Here is a 26887-nt window from a genome sequence, read left to right on the forward strand (position 1 = left end):
AAAAAAAAGAGTTATTACATTGAGAGGTTACCCATCTTTTGAGGGGTTGTTCCCAAACTGATTATGACTTGGATGGAGAATTGTCTCATTGGCACTCATACCACATATTATGTATATACAAAGTGCCAAAAAGAATAAAAGACAAAGAACTAAAATGAGAACACCAAAACGACAGAGACACAGACAACCATCATATAACATAAAGAACTAAAATGTACACATTAACGAACAGCTCGAACCCCAAAAAACTGGAGGTGAACTCAGGTGTTCCGGAAGGATGAGCAGTTCCTGCTTCTTGCAAGACAGCCACCATGTTGCTAGTTAGAAGTCATGTCTGTAAAGGAGGAAAGACATCTATGACAATTCAATGGAGATCATTTAAAGCAGTTGAAGTAATTATTCAATTATCTTTCTTGGTGAACAGGAAAGAAAAAAAACACTTCATAAATTAAAGAAATGTCAAAGTACAAGTGGTAAATCAAGTTTTATACCATCGTGTTTTGATCAATATTGTCAAAACCTATGTTTACAAAATAAATATATTCACTCGCCTTTACTTTTCAAGCTTCGCCTCAAAAATTTGCAAATTAAAGTTTTTTTTATTAAAATTTTCCAACCCGCTCGCCCCAATTGTTGGAGTCGAAAAAAAAAACGGTAGAACAAGAATTTAATTGGTGTGGCTTAATAGCTCATGCCATCAAACAAGAAATCTGAAGAAAATTGAAATTTGTTTTCCATTTCACACCTTTAACAGCAATATAGTTGTCAAAGAGGCCAATTAATCATTGAATGGTTGCAAACCAATGTACTTAAATAAATAATTATGTTGTGCAACTCTTTTTATAGGTCATTAGAGGAAATCAGATCTTATTAATAGTTTTTCCGCTTGTCAATAAAAAATTATATGTTAATTCTATTTGTCCAATACCTTCATTTAATTGTCTAGGTCAATCTGACAAATGGTAATATCAAGCCCTATCCATACACCTTTTCTCCTTCCTGCCCATTTGTTTCATTCTGGAACAGCCCTTAATGTTTAATTATACCCCACGCAACAAAGTTGCGGAAGGTATAATGTTTTTCAGCTGTCCGTCCATCCGTACGTACGTACGTACGTACGTCCAAAAATTGGTTTCCGTTCTCTAACTTTAGTTTTCCTCAACCAAATGTTATGAAACTTATACACAATGCTTATTACCACAAAACACAGATCAAGTTTGAATTTTGGTGGCGTCACTTTAACTGTTCCAGAGTTATGCTCCTTTACAAATGGAAAAATTGCTGAATTTTTTCTTTACCGTTCTCTAACTTTAGTTTGCCTCAACCAAATATTATGAAACTAATGTGCAAGGCTTATTACCACAAAATACAGATCAAGTTTGAATTTTGGTAGCATCTTTTTTTCTGTTCTAGAGTTATGCTCCTTTACAAAGGGAAAAATTGCTGAATTTTTCGTTTCTGTTCTCTAAGTTCAGTTTGCCTCAACCAAATGTTGTGAAACTTATACACAATACTTATTACCACAAAACTCAGATGAAGTACAAATTTGGGTAGTGTCACTTTTACTGTTCTTCAGTTATGTCCCTTTATAACTTTATATGATATGCAAGCAGGGGCATCATCTGTGTCACATGGACATATTCCCCATTTATTTTTCTAGGAGTTATGCCCCTTTAACTTAGAATTTGGCCAGTCCCGTTCTTGTCATCGCAACTCCTCTGAAACCGCACAACAGAATTTCATGAAACTGAAGATAATAAGGACATGATACTATGCAGATGTTTATATCAACAGGAAATTACGATTCAATTTTTTTCTAGAAGTTATGCCCCTTTAACTTAAAATTTTGGCCAAAATATACTTTGTCATCACAACTCCTCTGAAACCACACAACAGAATTTCATGAAAATTTGTAGATAATAAGGACATACTATGTAGATGTGCATATCCACAGGAAATTATGATTCAATTTTTTTCTAGGAGTTATGCCCCTTTGAACTTAATTTTGGTCTAAATATACTACTGCAACAGTTTGTAATCGCAACTCCTCTGAAACCACACAAGACAATTTCATGAAACTTTGTAGTTAATGAAAACATAATATGTAAATGTGCATATTCACAAGAAAATTTTTATCAGTTTACTTTTCAGTTTGTTTTGTAGAGTTATGAGTCTTTGAACTTAGGAATCTGTTGAGATTTTGTTTGTCCAGTGACCATGTGGGGGCTTTGGGGTATGTGAGCGTGCTCACAAAGGTTCTTTAATTATACATGCGATGTACATGTACATAAAACAGTACTTCATATTTTTTGGCCGCATTTGGTGATCTCTAATCTTATCCTATATATATACACAGATATGTATATTCTTTAAATTAAATCAATATAATTCAGAAATTTCTAAAATAATTTTGAAATTGCTCAAACATATAAAATGTATTAAAATGAAATATTTTTTATACAGGACAAGGAAAAGTGAACGTGCCCAAATCAAAGGCCAGAAAAATGTAAGTATTAATAAATGAGTCATAACAACAGTGTAGGTGTGTTCAATTAACAAATTTTTACTAAAAGTACTTGAAAACATATAAAAAGTGGATCTTAAATATGCATAATTTCAAAATAATTTCATTTTTATGCACCACCTTGGGGTATATGTTTTTTCTGTCTGTGCATCCATTCATTTGTCCGTCCGTCCGTCCATTCGTCTGTCCCGCTTTAGGTTAAAGTTTTTAGTCAAGGTATTTGTTAATGAAGTTGAAGTCCAATCAACTTGAAACTTGGTACACATGATATGATCTTTCTAATTTTAATGCCAGATTAGAGCTTTGACTTCAATTTCACGGTCCACTGAAGATAGAAAATGATACTGCTAGTGGGGCATCTGTGTAACCTGTATACTATGGACACATTCTTGTTTGTGTGTGTTACCTAGGTTATTAGTCTTCATCCTCTGCCAATTTTTAGCTCACCGGGGCCCTAAGGGCCCCATGTGAGCTTATGCCATCACTTGGCGTCCGTCGTCTGTCGTCGTTGTCTGTCGTCGTCGTCTGTCGTCGTCGTAAACTATTTAAAAAATCTTCTCCTCTGAAACTACTGGGCCAAATACCTTCAAATTTAAATAAATGTTCCTTAGGGTATCTAGTTTATAAATTGTATCCGAAGTTTTGATCCATTTACAAACATGGCCGCCATGGCTAAAAATAGAACATAGGGGTCAAATGCAGTTTTTGGCTTATATCTCAAAAACTAAAGCTTTTAGAGCAAATCTGACATGGGGTAAATTGATTGAATTAGTCAAAATCTATCAGCTCTGAAATTTTCAGACGAATCAAACAACCCATTGTTGGGTTGCTGCCACCGAATTGGTAGTTTTAACAAAATTTTGCAGTTTTTTTTTATTATTTTGAATATTATTATAGATATATATAAACTGTAAGCAGCAATAATGTTCAGCAAAGTAAGATCTACAAAAAAGTTAATATGACCATAATTGTCAATTGACCCCTTAAGGAGTTATTGCCCTTTAAAGACAATTTTACACAATTTGTTCATCAAGTTTGCTAACATTTAAAAATCTTCTCCTCTGAAACTACTGGGCCAATTACCTTCAAACTTTAACTAAATGTTCCTTAGGGTATCTTGTTTATAAATTGTATCCGAAGTTTGTATCCATCAACAAACATGGCCGCCATGGCTAAAAAATAAAACATAAGGGTCAAATGCAGTTTTTGGCTTATATCTCAAAAACTAAATCTTTTAGAGCAAATGTGACAGGGGTAAAATTGTTGAATTGGTCAAGGTCTATCGGCCCTGAAATTTTCAGACGAATCAAACAACCCATTGTTGGGTTGCTGTACCGAATTGGTAGTTTTAACAAAATTTTGCAGTTTTTTGTTATTATTTTGAATATTATTATAGATATATATAAACTGTAAGTTGCAATAATGTTCTGGTAAGTAAGATCTACAAAAAAGTTAATATGACCATAATTGTCAATTGACCCCTTAAGGAGTTATTGCCCTTTAAAGACAATTTTACACAATTTGTTCATCAAGTTTGCTAACATTTAAAAATCTTCTCCTCTGAAACTACTGGGCCAATTACCTTCAAACTTTAACTAAATGTTTCTTAGGGTATCTTGTTTATAAATTGTATCCGAAGTTTGTATCCATCGACAAACATGGCCGCCATGGCTAAAAATAAAACATAAGGGTCAAATGCAGTTTTTGGCTTATATCTCAAAAACTAAATCTTTTAGAGCAAATGTGACATGGGGTAAAATTGTTTAATTGGTCAAGGTCTATTGGCCCTGAAATTTTCAGACGAATCGAACAACCCATTGTTGGGTTGCTGTACCGAATTGGTAGTTTTAACAAAATTTTGCAGTTGTTTGTTATTATTTTGAATATTATTATAGATATATATAAACTGTAAGCAGCAATAATGTTCAGCAAAGTAAGATCTACAAAAAAGTTAATATGACCATAATTGTCAATTGACCCCTTAAGGAGTTATTGCCCTTTAAAGACAATTTTACACAATTTGTTCATCAAGTTTGCTAACATTTAAAAAATCTTCTCCTCTGAAACTACTGGGCCAATTACCTTCAAACTTTAACTAAATGTTCCTTAGGGTATCTTGTTTATAAATTGTATCCAAAGTTTGTATCCATCGACAAACATGGCCGCCATTGCTAAAAATAGAATATAAGGGTCAAATGCAGTTTTTGGCTTATATCTCAAAAACTAAATCTTTTAGAGCAAATGTGACATGGGGTTTAATTGTTTAATTGGTCAAGATCTATCGGCCCTGAAATTATCAGACGAATCGAACAACCCATTGTTGGGTTGCTGCCACTGAATTGGTAGTTTTAACAAAATTTTACAGTTTTTTGTTATTATTTTGAATATTATTATAGATATATATAAACTGTAAGCAGCAATAATGTTCAGCAAAGTAAGATCTACAAAAAAGTTAATATGACCAAAATTGTCAATTGACCCCTTAAGGAGTTATTGCCCTTTAAAGACAATTTAACACAATTTGTTCATCAAGTTTGCTAACATTTAAAAATCTTCTCCTCTGAAATACAGGTGAGCGATTCAGGCTCTTGAGAGCCTCTTGTTAGTCTTTCTTTCCATGAAATATTTGATTAGGATTTTATAAAACATTTTTAACTTTTTGAAAATTCCACATGACAACCGATCAGACAATAGTTTTAAATTGACTGAATGCAGAAAAATACAATAAATGATGCTCAATAGGTAGTAGATACATTTAGCTTTTAAAATACAACCAAGGCATATAATGATCATATTAATGGTGCTATGTGAATAAATTTATCGGTTTACAAGAGCTAAATTAGCGTCATCACTATAAGCTATGTACAATGGCTTCCAGGTTTATCATACTTTTTGGTGAGTTCTTTGAATTTATCTTCATTCACTCTTGTCCTCAGTCCCTGGTTCATATGATTGGCTAAACCATGATTAATTTTTGGACCTGTCTTTTCATCAGAATTTATAATAAAATCTTTCATTGGTTCTAAGACATTTGCATTTTTAGTTTTTTCTAGATCTGCTTCATGTTCATCATGATCATTGTTCTCCGAACAATCTTCATCATTGCAATCTTAACTTTGTTTGTCACTTGAAACATCTGGATATAATTCAGAAGGTGCAGAAATATTATTGTTTGTGTCAAACAAACAGTCCATTTGTGATTGATAGTTATCTTTTCTAGATTTATTTTGAACGACCTTTCTTGGTCTGGCCATTGTTGCCAATTGTCTAGAATAAATCTTTGGTGCTGTCTGAATAGTATCAGTTTGTAAATTCTGTTTTTGCATCAAAGTTTGTATGTATAACTGATTCTGCAATAACATATTGTAGACATCCGATATAGCTACTTCCTGTGTTTGATTGACAGGAGTATTACCCATGGCTCCACCTCCTACAATAATGTTTTCAATACTCGCTTGAAAAGCACTGATTTTTGTTATCATAACCTGGCGAAATAAGTTGCCTGTGGTCATAATTTGGGCTGAAAATATTGTCACTTTTAGAACTTGTCTTGGCCTTGCCAGAAAGTTCCGTTACCGTTCCATTAGCAAATGTTTGCTGACAACGTAACAAAATTATCCATCACAAGCTACATCGTTAGAATATTAATGAATCCAAAAACTATATCAAATCGTAAATATCGTATTCCAAATGTCACAAATAAATTAATTTCCAAATAAAAACAAGTAAGATATCCATTATTTCCAATAAACTTAAGAGGGATAAATTTCATGAATTGACCTCATAAGACCAAATACGCTAGTGACCTCTACGATCTGCTTGTGCATCTCATGGTACTCTCAGCATATAGGTTCAATAAAATTAAAAGGTGCAGATATAATGCTACTTTTCCCTTCTTATCAGAGTCCAATCTTTAGGAAAATTGCTCCTGCACATCCAAATGTGAGGGACAAACTAGCATCTATTTTTACACTAAGTGAATCTCTCGAGAGGCTATTATTGACATCCATCTTTTGCCTTTTAACTTGGCAGTTGAGCCTCCCTTGTGAAAGAATTCCTGGATCAGCCTTTGCTTTATGAATATAGCTAGCATGTATTAAACCAATCTTACTTCATAAGTTAATATATATACATACATAACATATGAATTCAAACAATCATAGAATTTTCATTTCTTTTTCCTCATTAGGTGTCTAGTGCAGTTAAAGAGGCAGAGTTGTATATAAGACAGGGTATTGACAAGGATGGTTTTATTGTCAAAGATATTAACCCTGAAATAGGTGAGTTTTGTTAGAATTTTATGTGTTGTCCTCCATTGATATCTTTGTAACAATACAGCCTTCCATTTCAGTTTCTAGGTAAATTCTAACATTTTGGCATCAAAGGTACAGTGAATTAGAAATTATTGTAAGGTTTCCATTAATTTGTTTGGACACCAATTCACCCACTTCAACTTGAAAATGCCTGTACCAAGTCAGGAATATGACAGTTGTTATTCATTCTTTTGATGTGTTTGAGCTTTTGATTATGCCATTTGGCTACGAACTTTCCGATTTGAATATTCCTCGAAGTTCGGTATTTTTTGTTATTTTAGTTTTTAGAACATATGCTGTTGTTTACTTAAACTAGCAAACAAATTTGTAGAAATGAAATATACATATAGACCAATTTGAACATAAATCATGCCTTAAGTTTTCTTATTTAAATTGTTTTACATTTGTCATTTAGGGGCCTTTTATAGCTGATAATGTGGTATGGTTTACAGTCATTGTTGAAGGCCATACAGTGACATAGTTGTTAATTTCTGTGATGTTTGGTCTCTTGTGGAGAGTTGTCTCATTGGCAATCATACCACATCTTCTTATTTTTACATTAATTTTGAGTTAAAATTTACAAGTCAAAGATTATGCTTTAAAAATTGAGGATTAATGTGCTCGATAGTATGCTTATTGAAGATATTCAGAAAACCGGGGTTTATTTTTAGTAGCACTTGACTTCTGAATGGTGGTGTTTCACTGCAAGACTTTAAATATTTAAACATTGGTTGAAAATTGTCTTAAAGAAGGATGACTATCACAATGATATAAAATCACAATCCATATATACGAATACAAAATTAAAATTATATCTGTTTGCACTTTTTTCATGAAATTGCAAAAATTAATCTTTAATTTTGTATGGTCATGTCAAATTCACAATAATATATTATTGCAATAATTTCTTATTGCAATAATTTCTGATATTTCAGTATTCAACTTAGATAAACTTCATCAATCATGCTAATAAAGTACAATTTTATTTTGTTAAACATATTGTGTCCTTTTGCCTGTCATACAAACATCCAACAAAAACACACTATTTAAAACCTGCACAGGAAACATTCGCAACAGGTTTCACTATGTTTAAAATATATCCCTTATTTTATTTGGATATGTGTGAGATACTTGTAATTGTCTGAAATTCCTAAACCAATGGAAGAAAAAAGAACCATTTTAACTAGATTTCTAATTTAAATCATGTCTGTAACTCATGCTGTTTAAGATTGCAATATTTTGAACCTGCCAACTGACTGTTTATTTATGTTTAATGTTTTTGAAGTGATAAACAAGCAACTTGAATAAATTTCTCTGTTGTATTAGATAATTATATGTCTGCTGATTTATGGATCATTTAATTTAAACTGAAGTAATCCTGATTCTGAAGAGTAATAACCTTAATTCCATTGAATACACTGTATACTTCTAAAAATAAATAATATAAATTCAAATCAATACATCCTCACTCTAGGAGAGGGAACTATATTGCAATAAATGTTGGTTGTGTTTCTCTCAGGAACTGCAAATTAGAGCTCATGAAATTTGGTTTTAAGCTTAGGAAAGCATGCTACTACATATATGCATACTGCGAAAGTATTTTTATTCATGGTTATCAATTTTCATGGATTGAGCAAAAGTTACATGTTCGTGGGTTCTTAAATTCATGGATTTTAGTTTTCTGAGAAAAAAATTTGGGTGAAAATTGGATCCCATCAGAAACGAAGTATCTTGAAAATAATCACATGGTGTTCATTTTCACTTACATGTTCGTCTTTAATTTTCTGACAACATTCATCAAATTTTTTATAAAATAATTGCTTTCAGAAATAAGCTGACTCATCTCTGAATACAAATTGTCTCATTGAAGAAAATTGCAAAGTAAACATTTTGATTGTTGCACACGTGTAATCAGAAGTGGTGACACCAATTAACCGGACATCCAATAATCAAGAGATTAACGATCATCAAAGGTGTTAATTGGGCCATAAACATGTCATCTAAAGAAAAAAATTGCATAAAAATGCTACAAATGTACTTTGAAGAAAATTGAGAATGGAAATGGGGAATGTGTCAAAGAGACAACAACCCGACCAAACAGCAGAAAACAGCTGACGGCCACCAATGAGTCTTCAACACAGCGAGAAAATCCCGCACCCGGAGGTGGGCTTCAGCTGGCCCCTAAACAAAATGAATGAATACTTATGAAATAATACTTTTGAAATAAAAATAGCAAGCCCAATATGCAACAATTTTTATTTTTTTCCGTGAGAGAATTATGAGCAGATAAAATTAACACTTCATCATCATACATCTTAACCGGAAGTCTGACTTTCATTTTTCAAAGCTAATTTTTTACTTTGGTTTATAATTTAAAAATTAAAATCCTGTCTGAAGTTGTACATGCTACACTTTTGCTACGCCACTGCATATAGTTCATAGTGCGTTTGCTGATATTTGATGTTTTCTCTAGAAAATATGCCCGTATCCATGTAGTCGAACCTACAGGGGATTTTTCCATGTCTTGATTTGGACAACAGTTGTTATATTTCGTTGGACACTTAAATTCGTGGATAAAACCTTCCACGAAAACCACGAAAATTGGTACCCCACGAATAAAAGTACTTTCACAGTATTCGTGTGTGTGTGATGCATTAGATGCACTAATATATTTCTGGTTTACTTATAATAATGTATATATGTGGTAAAATATTTAAGCAATGGTATTGTTAAAGGGCACAGCTCATAGGATGTAAAGCACAAAAATACTTATAGATATATTATTAGTTTTCTTGTTTAATTTTTTACATTTTCATTTTGGGGCTTTTTATTGCTGACTATACAGCATGACTGTTTTATCTTTGTTGAAATCCATACAGTAAACTTCAATTGCGCGTAATATATCCTTTTCATTTGAACTTTGGTCCCAGGATATTTGTCTCATTAGCAGTCTTACCATATCTAATTATTTTTATATGTACTTATAGACTGAAACATGTCTTTCCATATCTGTCCTGGTATCATCCCAAGACACTAATATTAGCTAAAGGCGCAAGCTGAGGGCTCATATGGATCAAGGGATGATACTAGGGCCCATATGGAAAAGAACATGTCATATATTTATACATATGCTTAAGGAAAGAATTTTATGATTAGTCTGGCAAGATCATAAATGTTTTTCCACTGAAATATTTTCACTATTACGAAACTCAAAATACTTGAAAATTGTAATGTCATGTGAGATTTTCTTTTAGCAGTTAAGTGTTAGTTATCTTTATTTATTTGACAAATTAATTTTCATTGATTTTGACAAAATGAGCACCTCTTCATCAGTCATTGCTGTTAGAAATGCTTACAACATCATTAATAACCAAATGACAAGGCACAATTAACTGGTTATTTGGAAATATTAATAGGGCAAATCTGTGGTTATATATATATTGTGTAAATATGCAAACCCCAATGTTTCATAACAAATATATGATAAATGTATTTATTGAATATATTTTAGCTTAAAAATATAAAATTACATATTGAGTAGTTGCATATATACATGTAAGATTACTATTCAGTGATATATTTAGAAAATTAAGCTTGAAAAAATCACCTGAATAACAATGAATTAAGAGATGTGGTATATAATTGCCAATGAGGCAACTCTATTGAATCAGATGATATCCACCAGAGTTCAAATGAAGTGGATGTAAGCAATTATAGGCAACCCTACCACCTTCAACAATGAGAAAAACTGTCTATTAAAGGCACAAATATGAAAAATATGGAACAATTAAATAAGAAAACTATTTATTTGTACTTCAACATGTTCAAGGTTCAAAATTTGAAAGAAAACAAGGTCTCTGCTCTTTGGTCGGGTTGTTGTCTCTTTGACACATTCCTCATTTCCAATTCTCAATTTTACTCATTAGAAAGGTCCTTAGTACAACCTGTTATACTCATTATGAGTCAGCCAAAGAATGGAAACTTTGAAAGTAAACATGAGTTATTAAATAATTTATTACACTCCAGTATAGAAAACTGGAAGATTACAGTTTAGACCTAAATTTTTACTAAACAATTTAGCAGAAATCATTTAAATTTATTTATAAATCAGTGAGCACATTTTTCAACCCTGATATTTTTCTGATTCTAAACAAATGCCATTAATGAATTTTACTGTATGACTCATGTACATTCTAGACAGTGCATGATGTAAAAGTCCCACACTTTTGTAAAATGTATCAGACTAAATTTGCCAATGGAATGTTAGCACACTAATTTCTGTGTAACTATTACTTTTCCTGTCTGACAGGATCACATGACCTTAACTTCATTTTAATGAATCAGTAATCATTTAGTTGTTACTATATCTAGAACATTATTTTGTAAGGTGTAAATTCCATCTGACAGAGATGTTTGTCTTTGATAAAAATTAATTCATAGTTCAGTGTTAATGATTAGTTTTCTTGAACAGATTGAACATGTTGAAAAGTATATAATCTCTGCAACCCATATGTTTCCTCCACTACAAATAAAAAGGAAATGGGAGTGGAAGAAAATGACATGCCAAGTAAAAAAAAAAAAAATGGAAAACCATTCTTACATGCCTTAAATTCTAATTGCTAATTAACTCAAAGGAAATGATATATTTACAATCTTTATACTTATAACTGAGAACAATAACACATAAAATATGTTACAATAAATACATAATAAAATATTAATAGAATTAAGGTGGTACCCAACACCTCGACTAATATTAATTTGGCTCGTTTAATTTTCATAAAATTTTGACAAAATGTTTACTTTGACCCTTTGACAAAAATATAAAAATTTCAAAAAATTTGAACCAACCACTTTATCAGAAAAATTTCATTGGTTATATAGCAGTTTGACAAACACTAATTTTGATCATTGAGAAGCTTAATATTTCCTTAACAATACAACGTAATTAAAACGTTTAGCTGATTTTTACAGAGTTATCTCCCTGTAGTGTTAGGTACCACCTTAAACAATAAATGAAAAAAAGAGGGATTCAATGCCATATGCACATAATAATCTATAATGGTTAATGAATTCCAATAAATACAAACCAGAGGCGGATTGGGAGGGGTAACAGGGCTTGGATCCTCCTTTTTAGCTCACCGAAGGGCCCCATGTGAGCATTTGCCATCACTTGGCATCCGTCGTCGTCGTAAACTTTTTCAAAAATCTTCTCCTCTGAAACGACTGGGCCAAATACCTTCAAACTTTAACTAAATGTTCCTTAGGGTATCTTGTTTATAAATTGTTTCCGAAGTTTGTATCCATCGACAAACATGGTCGCCATGGCTAAAAATAGAACATAAGGGTCAAATGCAGTTTTTGGCTTATATCTCAAAAACTCAATCTTTTAGAGCAAATGTGACATGGGGTAAATTGATTAATTGGTCAAGATCTATCGGCCCTGATATTATCAGACGAATCAAACAACCCATTGTTGGGTTGCTGCCACCGAATTGGTAGTTTTAACAAAATTTTGAAGTTTTTTGTTATTATTTTGAATATTATTATAGATATATATATAAACTGTAAGCAGCAATAATGTTCAGCAAAGTAAGATCTACAAAAAAGTTAATATGACCAAAATTGTCAATTGACCCCTTAAGGAGGTTTTGCCCTTTAAAGACAATTTTACACAATTTGTTCATCAAGTTTGCTAACATTTAAAAATCTTCTCTGAAATACAGGTGAGCGATTCAGGCTCTTGAGAGCCTCTTGTTGAGTGTTATAAATGATAAATGCATCTAGACTTTTAACAAGCTAGTTTTATATCTCTATGTTGAAAACATCCTGGCTGATAAATTAAAGATAGATTAAGACTGATTTAAGCAACATAATGTAAGTAAAACATCCATTTCAGGCTATTGTAGTCAATCAATTTATTTAAATTCTACACTCTTTTTAATTTTGTCCTAACTTTTATGAAATGATCCAGCTTGATTTACTTTGAAAATATTTTTTATATATATACAAGTGTGGACACAGATCAGTGTGGATAGTATGTTTGGATGTTTGACAGTGATTTCTGACACAAACAGTTCTCTGGTTTTTCCCCATAGGGTTCTATGTTGAACTGTTGTGCACAGTGACAGCAAACCTGTACCAAACACTGAAAATAGCAGTGTCTTTTATTTAATATTGAGTTTTAATGTTCAAGACTGTTATGGAGGAGACACTACTTTAAATCAGTTTTAAATTTTAGTATGCGAGATGGTGTCTGTGAACCTGCATGCACGTAATATTTGTATGGTTCTATTTATGTTCCTTTGAGGTGGTAATTTCTTACTTGGGTTTGTCCACATAAAACTGAAAATTTGTTCAGGATCTTCCCAGTATCATTAGTAAAAGATTTTGTTTGAATGTGGAAATTGTTTCTATGAAGATATATTATGGTTTTAAGTAATGATAATATACCAGATATAGAAGATTCCAATACAGATGCTCATAACTCCTACACACTGATTAAAATTCTTTTAGATATGAAAAGGATTTACGGACAAAAGGATTAAAAAAAATAATTTATACTTACTAACATTACCGGTATGTATAAGTGAATGATCATTTACACTCAGGACTCATCAGCAGGCAGCACAGATGTTAAAAAAAAACAAAACCACCTAGCATCATATTGTTAGTAGCACGAGTAGCATTGTTTGGTTAATTTGTGCTTTTTTTATTTGGCTTCTGGACAAAAAATGTTTGGTTCAAGTGTAAATAAACATGATAAAATGCTTTAATCTCCCCTTAAATACTTACATTGAATGGATGGTACAACTGCTTGTGCTGACAGATTTAATCATCTTACCTTGCAGCAGATCATGTGCAGATGTGAGTTGTCTGTCAAATCTTTATTTCACAAAGAATGCATTTGCATAACAATGAACTGAGCTCAAAGCAAAACACTTTAATAATACACTTGGACAAAAAGCTCAATCCAGTGATATACTTTGTAATAGAGGACTGTCATGAACATTCACCCTTCATAACCACCTCTATGATCTAACAAACATGCCAAACATGGATCAGAAGTCCTGAAAAAGACACGTATTTTTTTATATTATATGTACGTATATGTATTCCAGTTAAAACATACAAAGTTGTGGTAAAAACATTCAGTTTCTAGCAAGTAGTTCATGCACAAATTAATAATATTTGCTGAGTGCCTGCCTCTTTTTGAAATAAGAACATACTTCCACCTAATCATTGAAAACAGGTGAACAAACATTCCTGAAGTCGACATCCAAATCTGACGTCATAATAAAATAAGATTTCAAATCTACATGTATGACCAATTATATATATATCCCTGAAATAGACATCTTTTTTGTTGTTCTCAAATTAATGTCCCAATAGTATTGGTATCTCTAATTGATGACTTTTTTACAGACTAGCCACAATGAAATCAAAGTTTTATAAAATGATAGATTGAACTAATACTCAAAAAGTTGTGAAAGATATAATATTTTAAATCTTGCAAATACATGTAATGATACATTTCAGCAATTGGCTGTACTTTTAGTTTTTTATTTTGTCTATTGTTTGAGATAGTGTATTGACCTCTAGACGTCTTTCAATTATCTTTGGCAGTGGGTTGTTTTCTTGTTGTTGTACATGTATATTAATAATAATCCTCGTGGCATTTATTTAAATGAATATGTAAGGAATGTGACAAAGTAGATCGAGAGGATGAACTTCTTTCACCAAAATATTAACATGCATGTACATATACATGTAATTTTTAAGATGATGTTGATGGTGGTCTTATTGTAATTTTCTGAGGTTTGACCTTTTAATTTTAAGCTGTAACATGTCCAAGATTTAATGTCAATATATCATGACAACCATGACTAAGGGGGTTGACCAACTAATCCCCATGGATGAGATGTTGGAATTCTGATACATGTTCAACAACACACCAAATATTATTGACTTACCAGTACTGGTTCCCCACAAACTGAACTAATCAGATTCAGTATATATAACAGAGCTCCACATAAGAATTCACAAATTGGGGTTTTTACCCATTATTTTTTATGTAATTGAGTGAAATAGTTTTTTCAATTGCATTATTAACTCCAATTCACCCTTCAAGCAAATATCAAATTGGGTTTTTCACCACCAAGTTCTTTAATGTATTGGTTTTTTTCATCATCAAGATGTTGAATTTAGGCATGTTATAATGAAGTAATATCAAACCGAGATGTTCATCCATATTTAAATATGTTTCTTTCATTATATATGTGATGGCTGTTTTATTTGGTTTATACCTTGATGAGCAATTGTTCATTTAAAGTCTGGTTTGTTTTAACTGTTCAGCCAGTTTTGTATTTTCTCTCAAACTTATATAATCTGGTGGCACTAGTGGGGCATGCAGTAACTTATTACCTTTCTAGAGCACATTCGATCACCCTTCGGTTTATTTGGGATAGGTGCACGTGTGGCTAAGTTTTTAGATTTTTATATAGTACTTGTGAACATTGGATCCTGTAAGACAGTTTTGCCAGTCCTATTGCCAGACCTACTTTAAAAAAAATAAAAAAAAAAAAAAAAAGTTGGATTAAGATACCTTAAACCTTGACTGGAACGACCAAGTTAAGGATATCCCCAGGGGTGGTTTAATGACTGAGATCACACTCAATTTAAATGATCCTGCAACATCAGATAAATAAATGACAATGTTGTACTACACTTGATACTTGAATGTTTTTGTTTAATTGTATTTACATAAAAGTATCTGGTCATTGGTTGTCCCTTATTGTAACTTTTGGTTTCCAATGCTATTCAACTATATATTTGATTTGGTGTTTCACTGTTACAACTGATTTTATTGTTCCACCGTTGATTAGTCATATGGAGAGGAAACCTGTGTTTGTCATACTAACAATATTCTTGTTAAGGCACGTATAGTCACCCTGGACGCATGGTTTTCTGTCTGAATGATCTATGCATGAACCCGTGCGTCCAAGGAACGCTTCCTGATAACACTAGCTGAGTCTAGTTATCATAACTATCCCTCAGCTATCAAAAAGAAGCTAAAATAATAAAATTGAGAATGGAAATGGGGAATATGTCAAAGAGACAACAACCCAACCAAAGAGCAGACAACATCGGAAGGCCACCAATGGGTCTTCAATGCAGCGAGAAAATCCCACACTTATAGGTGGGCCTCAGATGGCCCCTAATGGGGCTGAATAGTGAAATCTGTGTTTTGAATAAATATTTCTAAAGTAATGAACATAGAGATGTTCTCGCTCAGACACACACTCCATTATCTAGTATATTATAATAGCATAAACCTGAAGCACGGAGAGGCACCCTACTGTCTCCACACAGCACTAAAGACAAACTCTGTAAAAATTAAATTGGAAATAGAAATGGGGAATACGTCAAAGAGACAACAACCCGACCAAAGAGCAGATAGCCGCGGAAGGCCACCAATGGGTCTTCAATGCAGCTAGAAAATCCCCCACCCAGAGGTGGGCCTCAGCTGGCCCCTAATGGGGCTGAATAGTGAAATCTGTGTTTTAAATAAATATTCCTAAAGTAATGAACATAGAGATGTTCTCGCTCAGACACACACTCCATTATCTAGTATATTATAATAGCATAAACCTGAAACATGGGGAGACACTCTACTGTCTCCATACGGCACTAAAGATAATCTCTGTAAAAAATAAAATTGAGAATGAAAATGGGGAATATGTCAAAGAGACAACAACCCGACCAAAGAGCAGATAACAGCCAAAGGCCACCAATGGGTCTTCAATGCAGCGAATCATTTTCGCAAATTAAATGCTTATAATTGATAATCATTAGAGAAATGACACAAATGTTATTAAGTACCTTTTGGAACAAACATTATTTATTTCTAGTTCATTTTGACGATCACGAAGACACTTGATGAACTTTAATAGTGCAGGGATACGTTTTGGCTTCATACATAGCGTTTTATTGTTCATTATCATACAAAGGACATGTTTGGGGGATAGACATCACGTTTCTGAGTGTTACAAACATAATACTCCTTACTTGGGACCACTCAATGTGCATTTTAAAAATACATGTACTTTATAGAATACATACTGTCATACATGTACATTTTGTAATACTATTATGAAGGGAAAAAGCATTTATACAGAAATTATATGCAACCAAAAGCATATTTATACAGAAATTATATCCAACCATAATGTATTTTAACCAAAAAATTTCACTGCATGTATTTTTTTTCAAGTATTGAACATGTTTGTTGAAATAATATTTTCAATGTGTTGCTGATTTTGTATTGTCTATTGAATAAGTTTCATGGACATATTAGTTCAAGACAAAAATTTGGATAGACAAATAGGTGGAAATCCAGTATTTTTTTGCAAAATCTGTAAAAATAATCCAAAATTTGGAATGATATGGAAATTATACGACACATGTTCTTTTCGACGTTTGTTTACAAATAATAATGTCAAGTGATTGTACAGTGATGTCAGATTCATTTTCCACCATCTTGTGTGCATACAAATTCTTCATCATCATATATAGCCATTTATCGTGTATAAACTTGAACAAATTGAAGATATATGTTCATGATTACACGTTAAATACAAAAATATTGTAAATACAGATAATTCAGAAATTATGAAATGGTTAGATACTAGTATTAAAAATCAGAGAAAAAAGTCAGTGACCCATATCGTCAAGGTTCACATTTTTGTCCATTGTCTACATTTCTAAGAAATGGGATTGTTACTTACCGCGCTCTCAAAGACAAAGGTCAACAGCACCCAAATACAATACAAATTAAATATAAATAATGCTCAACGGAATTTCTGAAAACAAAAAGATTATATTCTCTGTTTTCAATGGATTTTTTTTTATGGCGGGATAGATCCTTACTCAATATCGCATTTTATGTAACAACATTATATAGACGTTCATTTAACAATCTATCATTGTCTTCTCTTCTACTGATATACAGTTTCAGCTTCATTTAATATTGAAGATTACATCAGGATTAATATATTACCTTTACAGTAGCTTCACTTAGGAATTACATTTTAAAGGAGGAAATGTATTTATAGTTTAGGTTTGTGAATCTTAGCAGTAGTTCAACCAATCAGCGGAATTTTAACTTTGGGAATATCTATTTTTAATGCAGTTTTTTTGCACACTTAAATAGGAATTATTGAAAAATGGAAGGTTGTTAGTAGATACAAAACAGAAAATGACGAACACTTTTAGCAAAAGATGAATTGGATCGGGGTTCTGTGTATTCACATTATCTGTACAACTCTCCTTACTCTAGGGATTTTTTGGAATTTCCGTGACCTAAATGGTTCGCGAAAATTAATATTTTTATATATAGTATAGTAATAAGGGTAGGAATGGCAATTTTTGTCAAGCATCAAACGTATCTTTTTCACTACTGTTAGCGTCAAATGCCCTCACCGTATCAGGGGGGCATTAAGTTTTACCCTTGTTCTTCCGTCCGTCTGTTGGTATGCCCCAAAATTGGTTTCCTTTCTCTAACTTAAGATTGCCTCAACCAAATATTATGAAACTATAAACAATGCTTATTACAACAAAACACAAATAAAGTTTGAATTTTGGTGGGGTAACTTTTATTGTTCTAGAGTTATGCCCCTTTACAAATGGAATATTGCTGAATTTTTGTTTCAGTTCTCGTGACTTTAGTTTGCCTCAAAAAAATGTAATGAATCTTATACACAATGCTAACGACTACAAAACACAGATTGAGTTTGAAGGTTGGTGGCATCACTTTTGCTGTTCTAGAGTTATGCCCCTTTACAAATGGAAAAATTGCTGCAATTGGCAGGTGCCATCTGACCTTGACTTCATTTTAATAGTTCAGTGGTTAAAATTCAGTTTTTGTGTTTTGGTTTTTGTCGAGCATATAAATATTATTTTTTAAATTAAATTTTAAAATTTAACATCATACACTTATATTATACTTTTAGTATGAAGGTTACTGTAATGCTGATGATGAAAATAAGTTTTCTCATTTAAATTCTTTTTTCATTTCGATGACGTTTAAAGCTTGCTTTTGAGCTTTGCCCATTGTTGAAGGTCATTATATGTAACAGTGACCTATAGATGCTAACCTTCTAATTCATTTGGCCTCTGCTGGAGAGTTGTATCAATCATGCCACATCTTTTTTTTGTTTCAGAAAGCTCGACATAGCAATAGTGATCTGCCGGTGGCGAATTAGAGAAAATGTTCAGAATGTGGAAAAATTTACTTATTGTCTATTTTCATCTAAACTGTCAGATGACTTATAGGAATTATTACCAATTTTTGTTTATTTTTTCCTATAATCTTAAAAAGACTAGTAGATAGAGAGAAAATTGGATAGCAAAATTGATCAGCAAGACTAGAGCTACAAATAATTCACATACCTGAAATTATCGGATCACTCTTTATTGGAGTTATTTCCCTTTAAATGACAATTTTTTTTTTTACACTTTTTTGTCCCCATTGTGGAAGATGCACATAGACCTCTGTGAGCAACAAATACCCTTTACAGCCTTTAGTTTTATTCACTTTCTGATATCATAATTAGATATAGAAGGAACTACCAGACTACATGAATATTTCAGTTTTTATACGACAGCAAAAAAATTTTTGGGTTTGTATAATGCTATGATGTGGTTGTCGTCGTGGTCGTCTAGACACACATTTGGTTTCTGGACAATAACTTTAGTTTAAGTGAATGGATCTCTATGAAATTTTACAAGAAGGTTAAATACCACAAAAGGAAGGTTGGGATTGATTTTAGGGGTTATGGTACCAACAATTTAGGAGTTGGGGGCTAAAAAGGGGCAAAAAAACAAGCATTTTTGTAGTTTCTGGACAATAACTTGTGTGTAAGTGTATGGATCTCTCTGAAATTATACCACAAGGTTCCATATCACAAAGGGAAGGCTGGGATTGAGTTTGAGGGTAATTGCCCCAAACATGTAGGAATTAAGAGGCCAAAAAGTGACCAAAAACAAGCATTTTTCTAGTTTCCAGACAATAACTTGTGTTTAAATGTATGGATCTCTCTAAAGTTGTACTATAAGGTGCCATAACTCAAATGGAAGGCTGGGGTTGAGTTTGGGGGTAATTACTCCAAGGGGGGTCAAAAAGTTTGGGGTATTTTTTTTTTTCCCAAATTTTTTTTTGGGGGGTGGGGGGTTCATATTTTTTTTCTCCAAAATTTTTGAATTTCAAATTTTTGAAAAGTTTCAAGAAGAAATTTTCAATTGAACAATATTACCCAATAGCACAGTATTGCGTAATAGATTTTTAAGATCTTTGACCACATCTATTTTGTGTCAAAAACCTATATTATGTCAAAAATTTGATCACAATCCAACAGACAGTATCAAACTTGAATTTTATGTCCAAACTTGCCCCAGCTGTTCAGGTTTCGACTTCTGCAGTCATATCAGGCTGCAATCAGCGAAGCATTTTATTGTATTAAGTAGATATAAGCAATTTGTTTTCATTTCAGGAAAAGGGGTCTTTACAACAAGAGCTTTTATGAAGGGAGAATTTCTACTTGAGTATGAAGGCAAGTTGATGTCCAGTGAAAAAGGAGACAGGAGACTTGACAGCCATGTCAGAAAAGGCCATGGATGTTATGTTTTCTTTTTTAGAGATAATGAGGATCAGAAGCTGAGGTAAGAAAGCTGCATTTTTTTGGTTTCAAAATGATGATGTTGTGACTTTTCAGGATTATTCTAAGCATATTTTGTGAGAAAACATTTTAATTCATTATTCAGATTGTAATTTCAGGGGGAGGGGTAAGAGAGATGTTTTTTTCCTTTTTATAAAAATTTGCTAGGGTTTGAAATATTGACATTTACTTTTTAACAACATTTTGTGTATTAAAAATGTCTACACAATTTTAACATACTCACATGTACATCACAATTAATAAGTGATTATTTAGATCTTACAGTAATCATCTTTACAAATGCAGGTGACAGTACCCTTTCGGTGTTGATTTAGCAATATAAAGTGTAGCAATTGAAACTTGACGGAAATATTGTACACTTGCTATTATGGAATTGTTAAAGGAATTTTTTCTCTTTTTCCAAACTTGGTTATAATTTTTGGCAAAATTAACAAAAGAGGGATCTGTTTTGTGTAAACAATTCTGCCTTCAATTTTAAATTTAGATCCCTTAAACTTCACAGAATTATTGAACACATATTACAGTACTAGTTGTGCACATGATATTATTGAATTGTATAATTGATTGATTGTTGGTAGCTTAATGTCTAGTGGCAAATATTTCATGCATGTTCAAGAATAAAAAAAAATGTAAGAGGATATGAACTTTGCAAAAGATGAAAAAAAAGCATTTTGCTGTACAATTTATTCACTTCATTTACATGAAATTCTCAGAAAACAATAGATAAAAACTAATTATGTCACAATATTGTTCAAGCTTAAATATAATATAACTTTGTTCTACAAATACCTCAAATGAATAGTTGAAGGATAAATGTGTTTAAATGAGTTTCAACTTGTTACATGCTTCTTTGAACAGGTACCATCAGTTCTGATTTTGAAGATTTGAGAGAGAAAAAGTCATTAAAGGATCATAATCAGACCCAAATAATGGCTATGTTACATGTATTAGGAATCAGTATCAGAAAACTTTACTTGTCAGCAAAACGTAGAATATTATGAAAATGAGAAGAATTTGACCTTGTCCTGACTACCCATTTGTTTTTTCAACTGCTTCTGGAGTGCCTATATCAGGTGATGATGCTACACAGTAGTAATTTGTAAAGATCATTAGGGCTCCGCCTAGTGGCGGGTTGCCCTATAGTGATCAGTCAGTCAGTCCATCCATCTTTCTGTCTGTTTGTCCAGTGTCCACACCTAACAAATTGTGTCCGCTCTATGTCTAGAGAAACTTCATACATGTACTTTCATACTTTATACTTGACATGTATGTTAACCAACACCAGAGGGAGTGTCATTATGTTTGTACAACTTCCTAGGTCAAAGTTCAAGGTCAAAAACTTTGGTTTCAGTTGATAACCCCATGTCCTATGGCGCAGACTGTGTCTGCTCTATATCTTTAGAACCGTTATGATTTCAAAGTTTACTAGAACACACCCGCGAAATTGCAGGCATTTAGAGCATTGTTGAAATTATGTAAACTGTTGTAGGATGAGTTTTTAGCCCTTCCCTTTTTTCCACAGTCCGTTATTTTTTTCTATTAATTTCAATTATTTTCACGTTTTTCTTTATACTATGAACAAACATGTACTATAAGTAAATTATATTTGCTATTTACTATCATTCAGTTCCAAGTTTACTATGCAAGGCGGTCACTTGTACATAATATAGAGACTCTATATAATATAAATGATAGTAAATAGCAAATACACTTTATTTATAGTATATGTATGATCATAGTATACAGAAAAACACGTAAATAATTGTCCTGTCCCCAAGTACTTATGAAAATTATGTGTAATGTTAAAACAGTCCTAAAAGGAGGTCTTGTCTATGACTTAAAAGTCCGTCGGATGACGGACACAATATCCGAATGCCTTTATTTTCGTTTTTCCTCCAAAAATAACCCAAACTGAATAATGAAAAGCGAGGATGACAAACACGACTATGCATGATACCTATGGGACACAGAGGCATGATGATTAATTTATCTTGGAAAGCAACACACAAAATGAGGTCTTCTCATATAATATTATAGATACTTGACATATATATTAACCAACACTAGAAGGTGTGTCATAATGTATGTACAACTTCCAAGGTCAAAGGTCAAGGTCAAAAACTTTGGTTTCAGTTGACAACCCCATGTCCTATGGTAAAGATCGTGTCCGCTCTATATCTTGACAACCGTTATGATTTCAAAGTTTATACTTGACATGTATATTTACCACTACCAGAGGGTGTGTCATAATGTATTTACAACTTCCTAGGTCAAAGGTCAAGCTCAAAAACTTTGGTTTCAGTTCACAACCCCATGTCCTTTGGTAAAGATACAAATTTTTTACCACAGGTTATTTACAGCGGGGACCACAAAGATGGCTCCCATCTCAATGATGTCTAGTTCTCCATTGTTTCAAAAACATTCTGTGCAGCATGATCATTTTTTTTTGTGTCAACTGTAGCATTGGTCAATGTTAAGTTTCTGAAATTTGGTCCTAATCTCAGATACAAGAATAAGCAATAGGTCAACTATATTTGGTGTATGTAATGATTGTAAGGTGTACATATGGAAAAAAGGACATGATGTCTGTCTGTTTGGTAGGATTCTCTGATCTTGACTTCATTTTCATGGTTCATTGGTCAATGTTTATAGTTTTTTCTGGTTAAGTCTGTTTCTTTGATACTATGATATGATTAGGTCAGTTTAAGGGGAACCACTTGATGTAAGTTATTGATATTTGGTATACAGATGTATAAGCATTGGCACATCAAATATCAATGGTGAATATTTGGCTCAATACCCCTCAGTTATTGTCTAATGGCTTTAAAACATTTGCTTGCATTACATGTATTTGAATAGTTTGCACCAGCACTTTCAACCATGGTTCATTGAATTTGATTGTTTTGCATAGGGTACATGATATTTCCATTTTAATTTCAATATTTTTATTATACTATCAAAATTTCAAAAAGGTGAGACACATATCTGTGTCAACAGTTGATTCTTTTGATATTTTTTACATTTTTTGTCATGTTTTGGGTTTTGGTCATTGTTGAAGGCTGTAGGGTGACATATGGATGCTAACATCTGCATTGACACAGGTATTTTTCATGTCCGGTACTAGCTCTTGTATATTTTGATCAATTTACTACTAATTGTACAATATTGTATAATATGCCATGACAGGCTTTACAAAACTGCTAATTGATCATTGACAATGAATGTTTATTGTGAAATTTCATTTTTCAGCATTGATGCTACAAATTCAAAATTAATGGGCAGGTATGTCAATGATGGCGTTGGCAGAGAAAAAAATTCTATTATGAGGCGTATTCATGTGGATGGTAATCCCCATTTGGCATTATTTGCCCTCAAAGAAATAGTCAGGGGAGAGGAGTTACGCTACGATTATGGGGATCAATCTAAAAACCTGCCATGGAGAAAAAAGTCCAAAACAACAAATGTAAGCTTGATTTTTAAACATTTTTCTAACATTTTAAATGACTGAATTTATTTGAATTATATTATGATATGAGTTATTGTTGATGATCCATTTTGATTTTTACTAATACCATTTATATGTTTAAAAGAGGCCTTGTCAAATTTATTTGGTTTTCAAACAAACTAAAAACTGGTTATTAATTTGGGGTAATACATGTACAGCACAGGTTATTAATTTGGGGGTCATACATGTACAGCACTAGTTATTAATTTGGGGTAATACATGTACAGCACTGGTTATTAATTTGGGGTAATACATGTACAGCACTGGTTATTAATTTGTGGCAATACACGTACAGCACTGGTTATTAATTTGGGGTCATACATGTACAGCACTGGTTATTAATTTGGGGTCATACATGTACAGCACTAGGTATTAATTTGGGGTAATACATGTACAGCACTGGTTATTAATTTGGGGTCATACATGTACAGCACTAGTTATTAATTTGGGGTAATACATGTACAGCACTGGTTATTAATTTGGGGTAATACATGTACAGCACTGGTTATTAATTTGTGGCAATACACGTACAGCACTGGTTATTAATTTGGGGTCATACATGTACAGCACTGGTTATTAATTTGGGGTCATACATGTACAGCACTAGGTATTAATTTGGGGTAATACATGTACAGCACTGGTTATTAATATGAGGTCATACATGTACAGCACTAGTTATTAATTTGGGGTAATACATGTACAGCACTGGTTATTAATTTGGGGTAATACATGTATAGCACTGGTTATTAATTTGTGGCAATACACGTACAGCACTGGTTATTAATTTGGGGTCATACATGTACAGCACTGGTTATTAATTTGGGGTAATACATGTACAGCACTGGTCATTAATTTGGGGTAATACATGTACAGCACTGGTCATTTATTTGGGGTAATACATTTACAGCAGTGTCAGCAGGTTTTTTGGCCAGGTTGCTCCAGCTGTTTATGATAATGATCACTTGATAAAACATCAATCAATGATTAAATTTTTTTTTATGTTGTTACTGATTAGAAAATGGTGGTCAAGTTCCATTTTAATAATGTGTGTATCACCTTAATGTACATGATGTAGTAAAAAAGCAAGACTTATAGCAAGACCTGGTATGCTGTTTCAAACAGCGCTTTCATCGGTGGCATCAGCAATGTTTTAGTTTGTGATTAGGTCAGTTTATGTAGAACAACTGGTGGTAGGTCAATGATATTTGGTGTGCAGTTGTATTAGCATTGTCACATCTCATTTCTTTGTCTATTATTTGGCCCAGCCCCCTCAGTCATGGTCTGTTGGCTTTGAAACATTTGCTTAGTTTACACATATTAGTTTGTGATTAGGTCAGTTTATGGGGAACCAATGGTGGAAGGTTAATGATATTTGGTTTGTAGTTGTATTAGAATTGGCACATCACCTCATTTCCATGGAGATTATTTGACCACGCCCCTCAATCATGGTCTATTGACTTTGAAACTTTTGGTTAGTTTGCATGTATTAGTTTGTGATTAGGTCAGTTTATGGGGAACCACTAGTGGAAGGTCAATAATATGGTATGCACTTGTATTAGCATTGACACATCTCATTTTCATGGAGATTGTTTGGCCCTGTACCTTTTTTCATTGACTCTGAATATTTTGCATATCTTACATGTTAAGGTATTGCTATTTTGATTTCAACATTTGCATTTTACAACAAAAATAACAAAAAAGCGAGACATATCTGTGCGTTTATCACTGTTGTTGATCTGATGTAATAGTCCTTGATTGATTAAGAAATGGCTTTATTGATGAAAATTGCTCAACCAGGCCAATTGCATTATGATTTACATTTTTCATATTTTGTTAGTTATGCTAAATTTTTCCTCTGCTGATGCAGACTTTGGGATAATCTTTAAAGTTTGCATACAATCCTAAGAGAAATTTATACTTTGTTGAACATTTGAATTAACTATTCATCTGTACCCACAAAATCCACAAAAAACTGTCCTCAAAAATTCACAATACTACACATATTAAAGCAAGAAACAAAGAGACTTGATTTTATCTGAAGCATCATTTAGGAGGAATTTATAAAAACAATTGTTGTGTTTTTATGGTTTTTTTTAATGTCCCATTTCGTAAGCAATTGTATGAAAATAAGGAGACATTGTTTGATTGCCATTGAGACAACTATCCACTGGAACCAAAAGACTTGGATTTAAGAAATTGTAGGTCATGTTAACTCATATTACTGCAATCAACATTGAGCGAAATCCATGCATACCTTATAGTAAGACAAATAAAAATGTAAACATTCAAACGAGATTACCATGCAACAGCATGATTTATCCTAAAAAAATGAATAACAACAAATATAATAAACAGTAACCAAAGACAACAACTGAATAACGGGCTAATGTTATTTATGGGGAAGAGAAAAAATATGTAGTTGTGAATTGTATAGATGCCTGATAAGTGATGCAAGATTCTTGTAGGCTACATTGAATTGATTTTTCTTTTCCAGTCTGACAAGAATAGCTTGAAGACAGTTAAAGCTTCACATGATAAAGGTATCTATCATTCAGCTAAATTTGTCTTTATTTGTTTTCTGTTGTCCATAATTTAATAGTCGCCTACTGCCCCAACGGGAATAATGGTTTGCATTTAAGGCAGTCTTGTCTAATTTGCTATGTAAAGCAATATTCTTGGAGACTTATATTATCCCAAAACTCATGATTTTTTGAAAATTTCTTGATACGAATGCACATGATTCTGATTCATGGACTAAATAAATATGTATCTACATTAAACCATGGCTTAAATGATCCTTAATTATGAC

At 32.5% G+C, this 26887-nt stretch overlaps 1 protein-coding gene across 1 annotated transcript in view; it reads left to right on the forward strand.

Annotated features, from left to right (window-relative positions):
• The first annotated feature begins 2443 nt into the window (after positions 1–2443).
• LOC127702781 (N-lysine methyltransferase KMT5A-A-like) overlaps positions 2444–26887 on the forward strand; it is a 29928-nt gene continuing 5484 nt past the window's right edge. Inside the window, exons 1-5 of the mRNA XM_052207083.1 lie at positions 2444–2506; positions 6714–6804; positions 20388–20556; positions 23823–24036; positions 26573–26618. Coding sequence (XP_052063043.1) covers positions 2444–2506; positions 6714–6804; positions 20388–20556; positions 23823–24036; positions 26573–26618 — 583 coding nt within the window. The remainder of the gene's footprint in view (positions 2507–6713; positions 6805–20387; positions 20557–23822; positions 24037–26572; positions 26619–26887) is intronic.

This window comes from Mytilus californianus, unplaced genomic scaffold (assembly GCF_021869535.1).
Source record: "Mytilus californianus isolate M0D057914Y unplaced genomic scaffold, xbMytCali1.0.p SCAF_5, whole genome shotgun sequence".
In the NCBI taxonomy this organism is placed as follows: domain Eukaryota; kingdom Metazoa; phylum Mollusca; class Bivalvia; order Mytilida; family Mytilidae; genus Mytilus; species Mytilus californianus.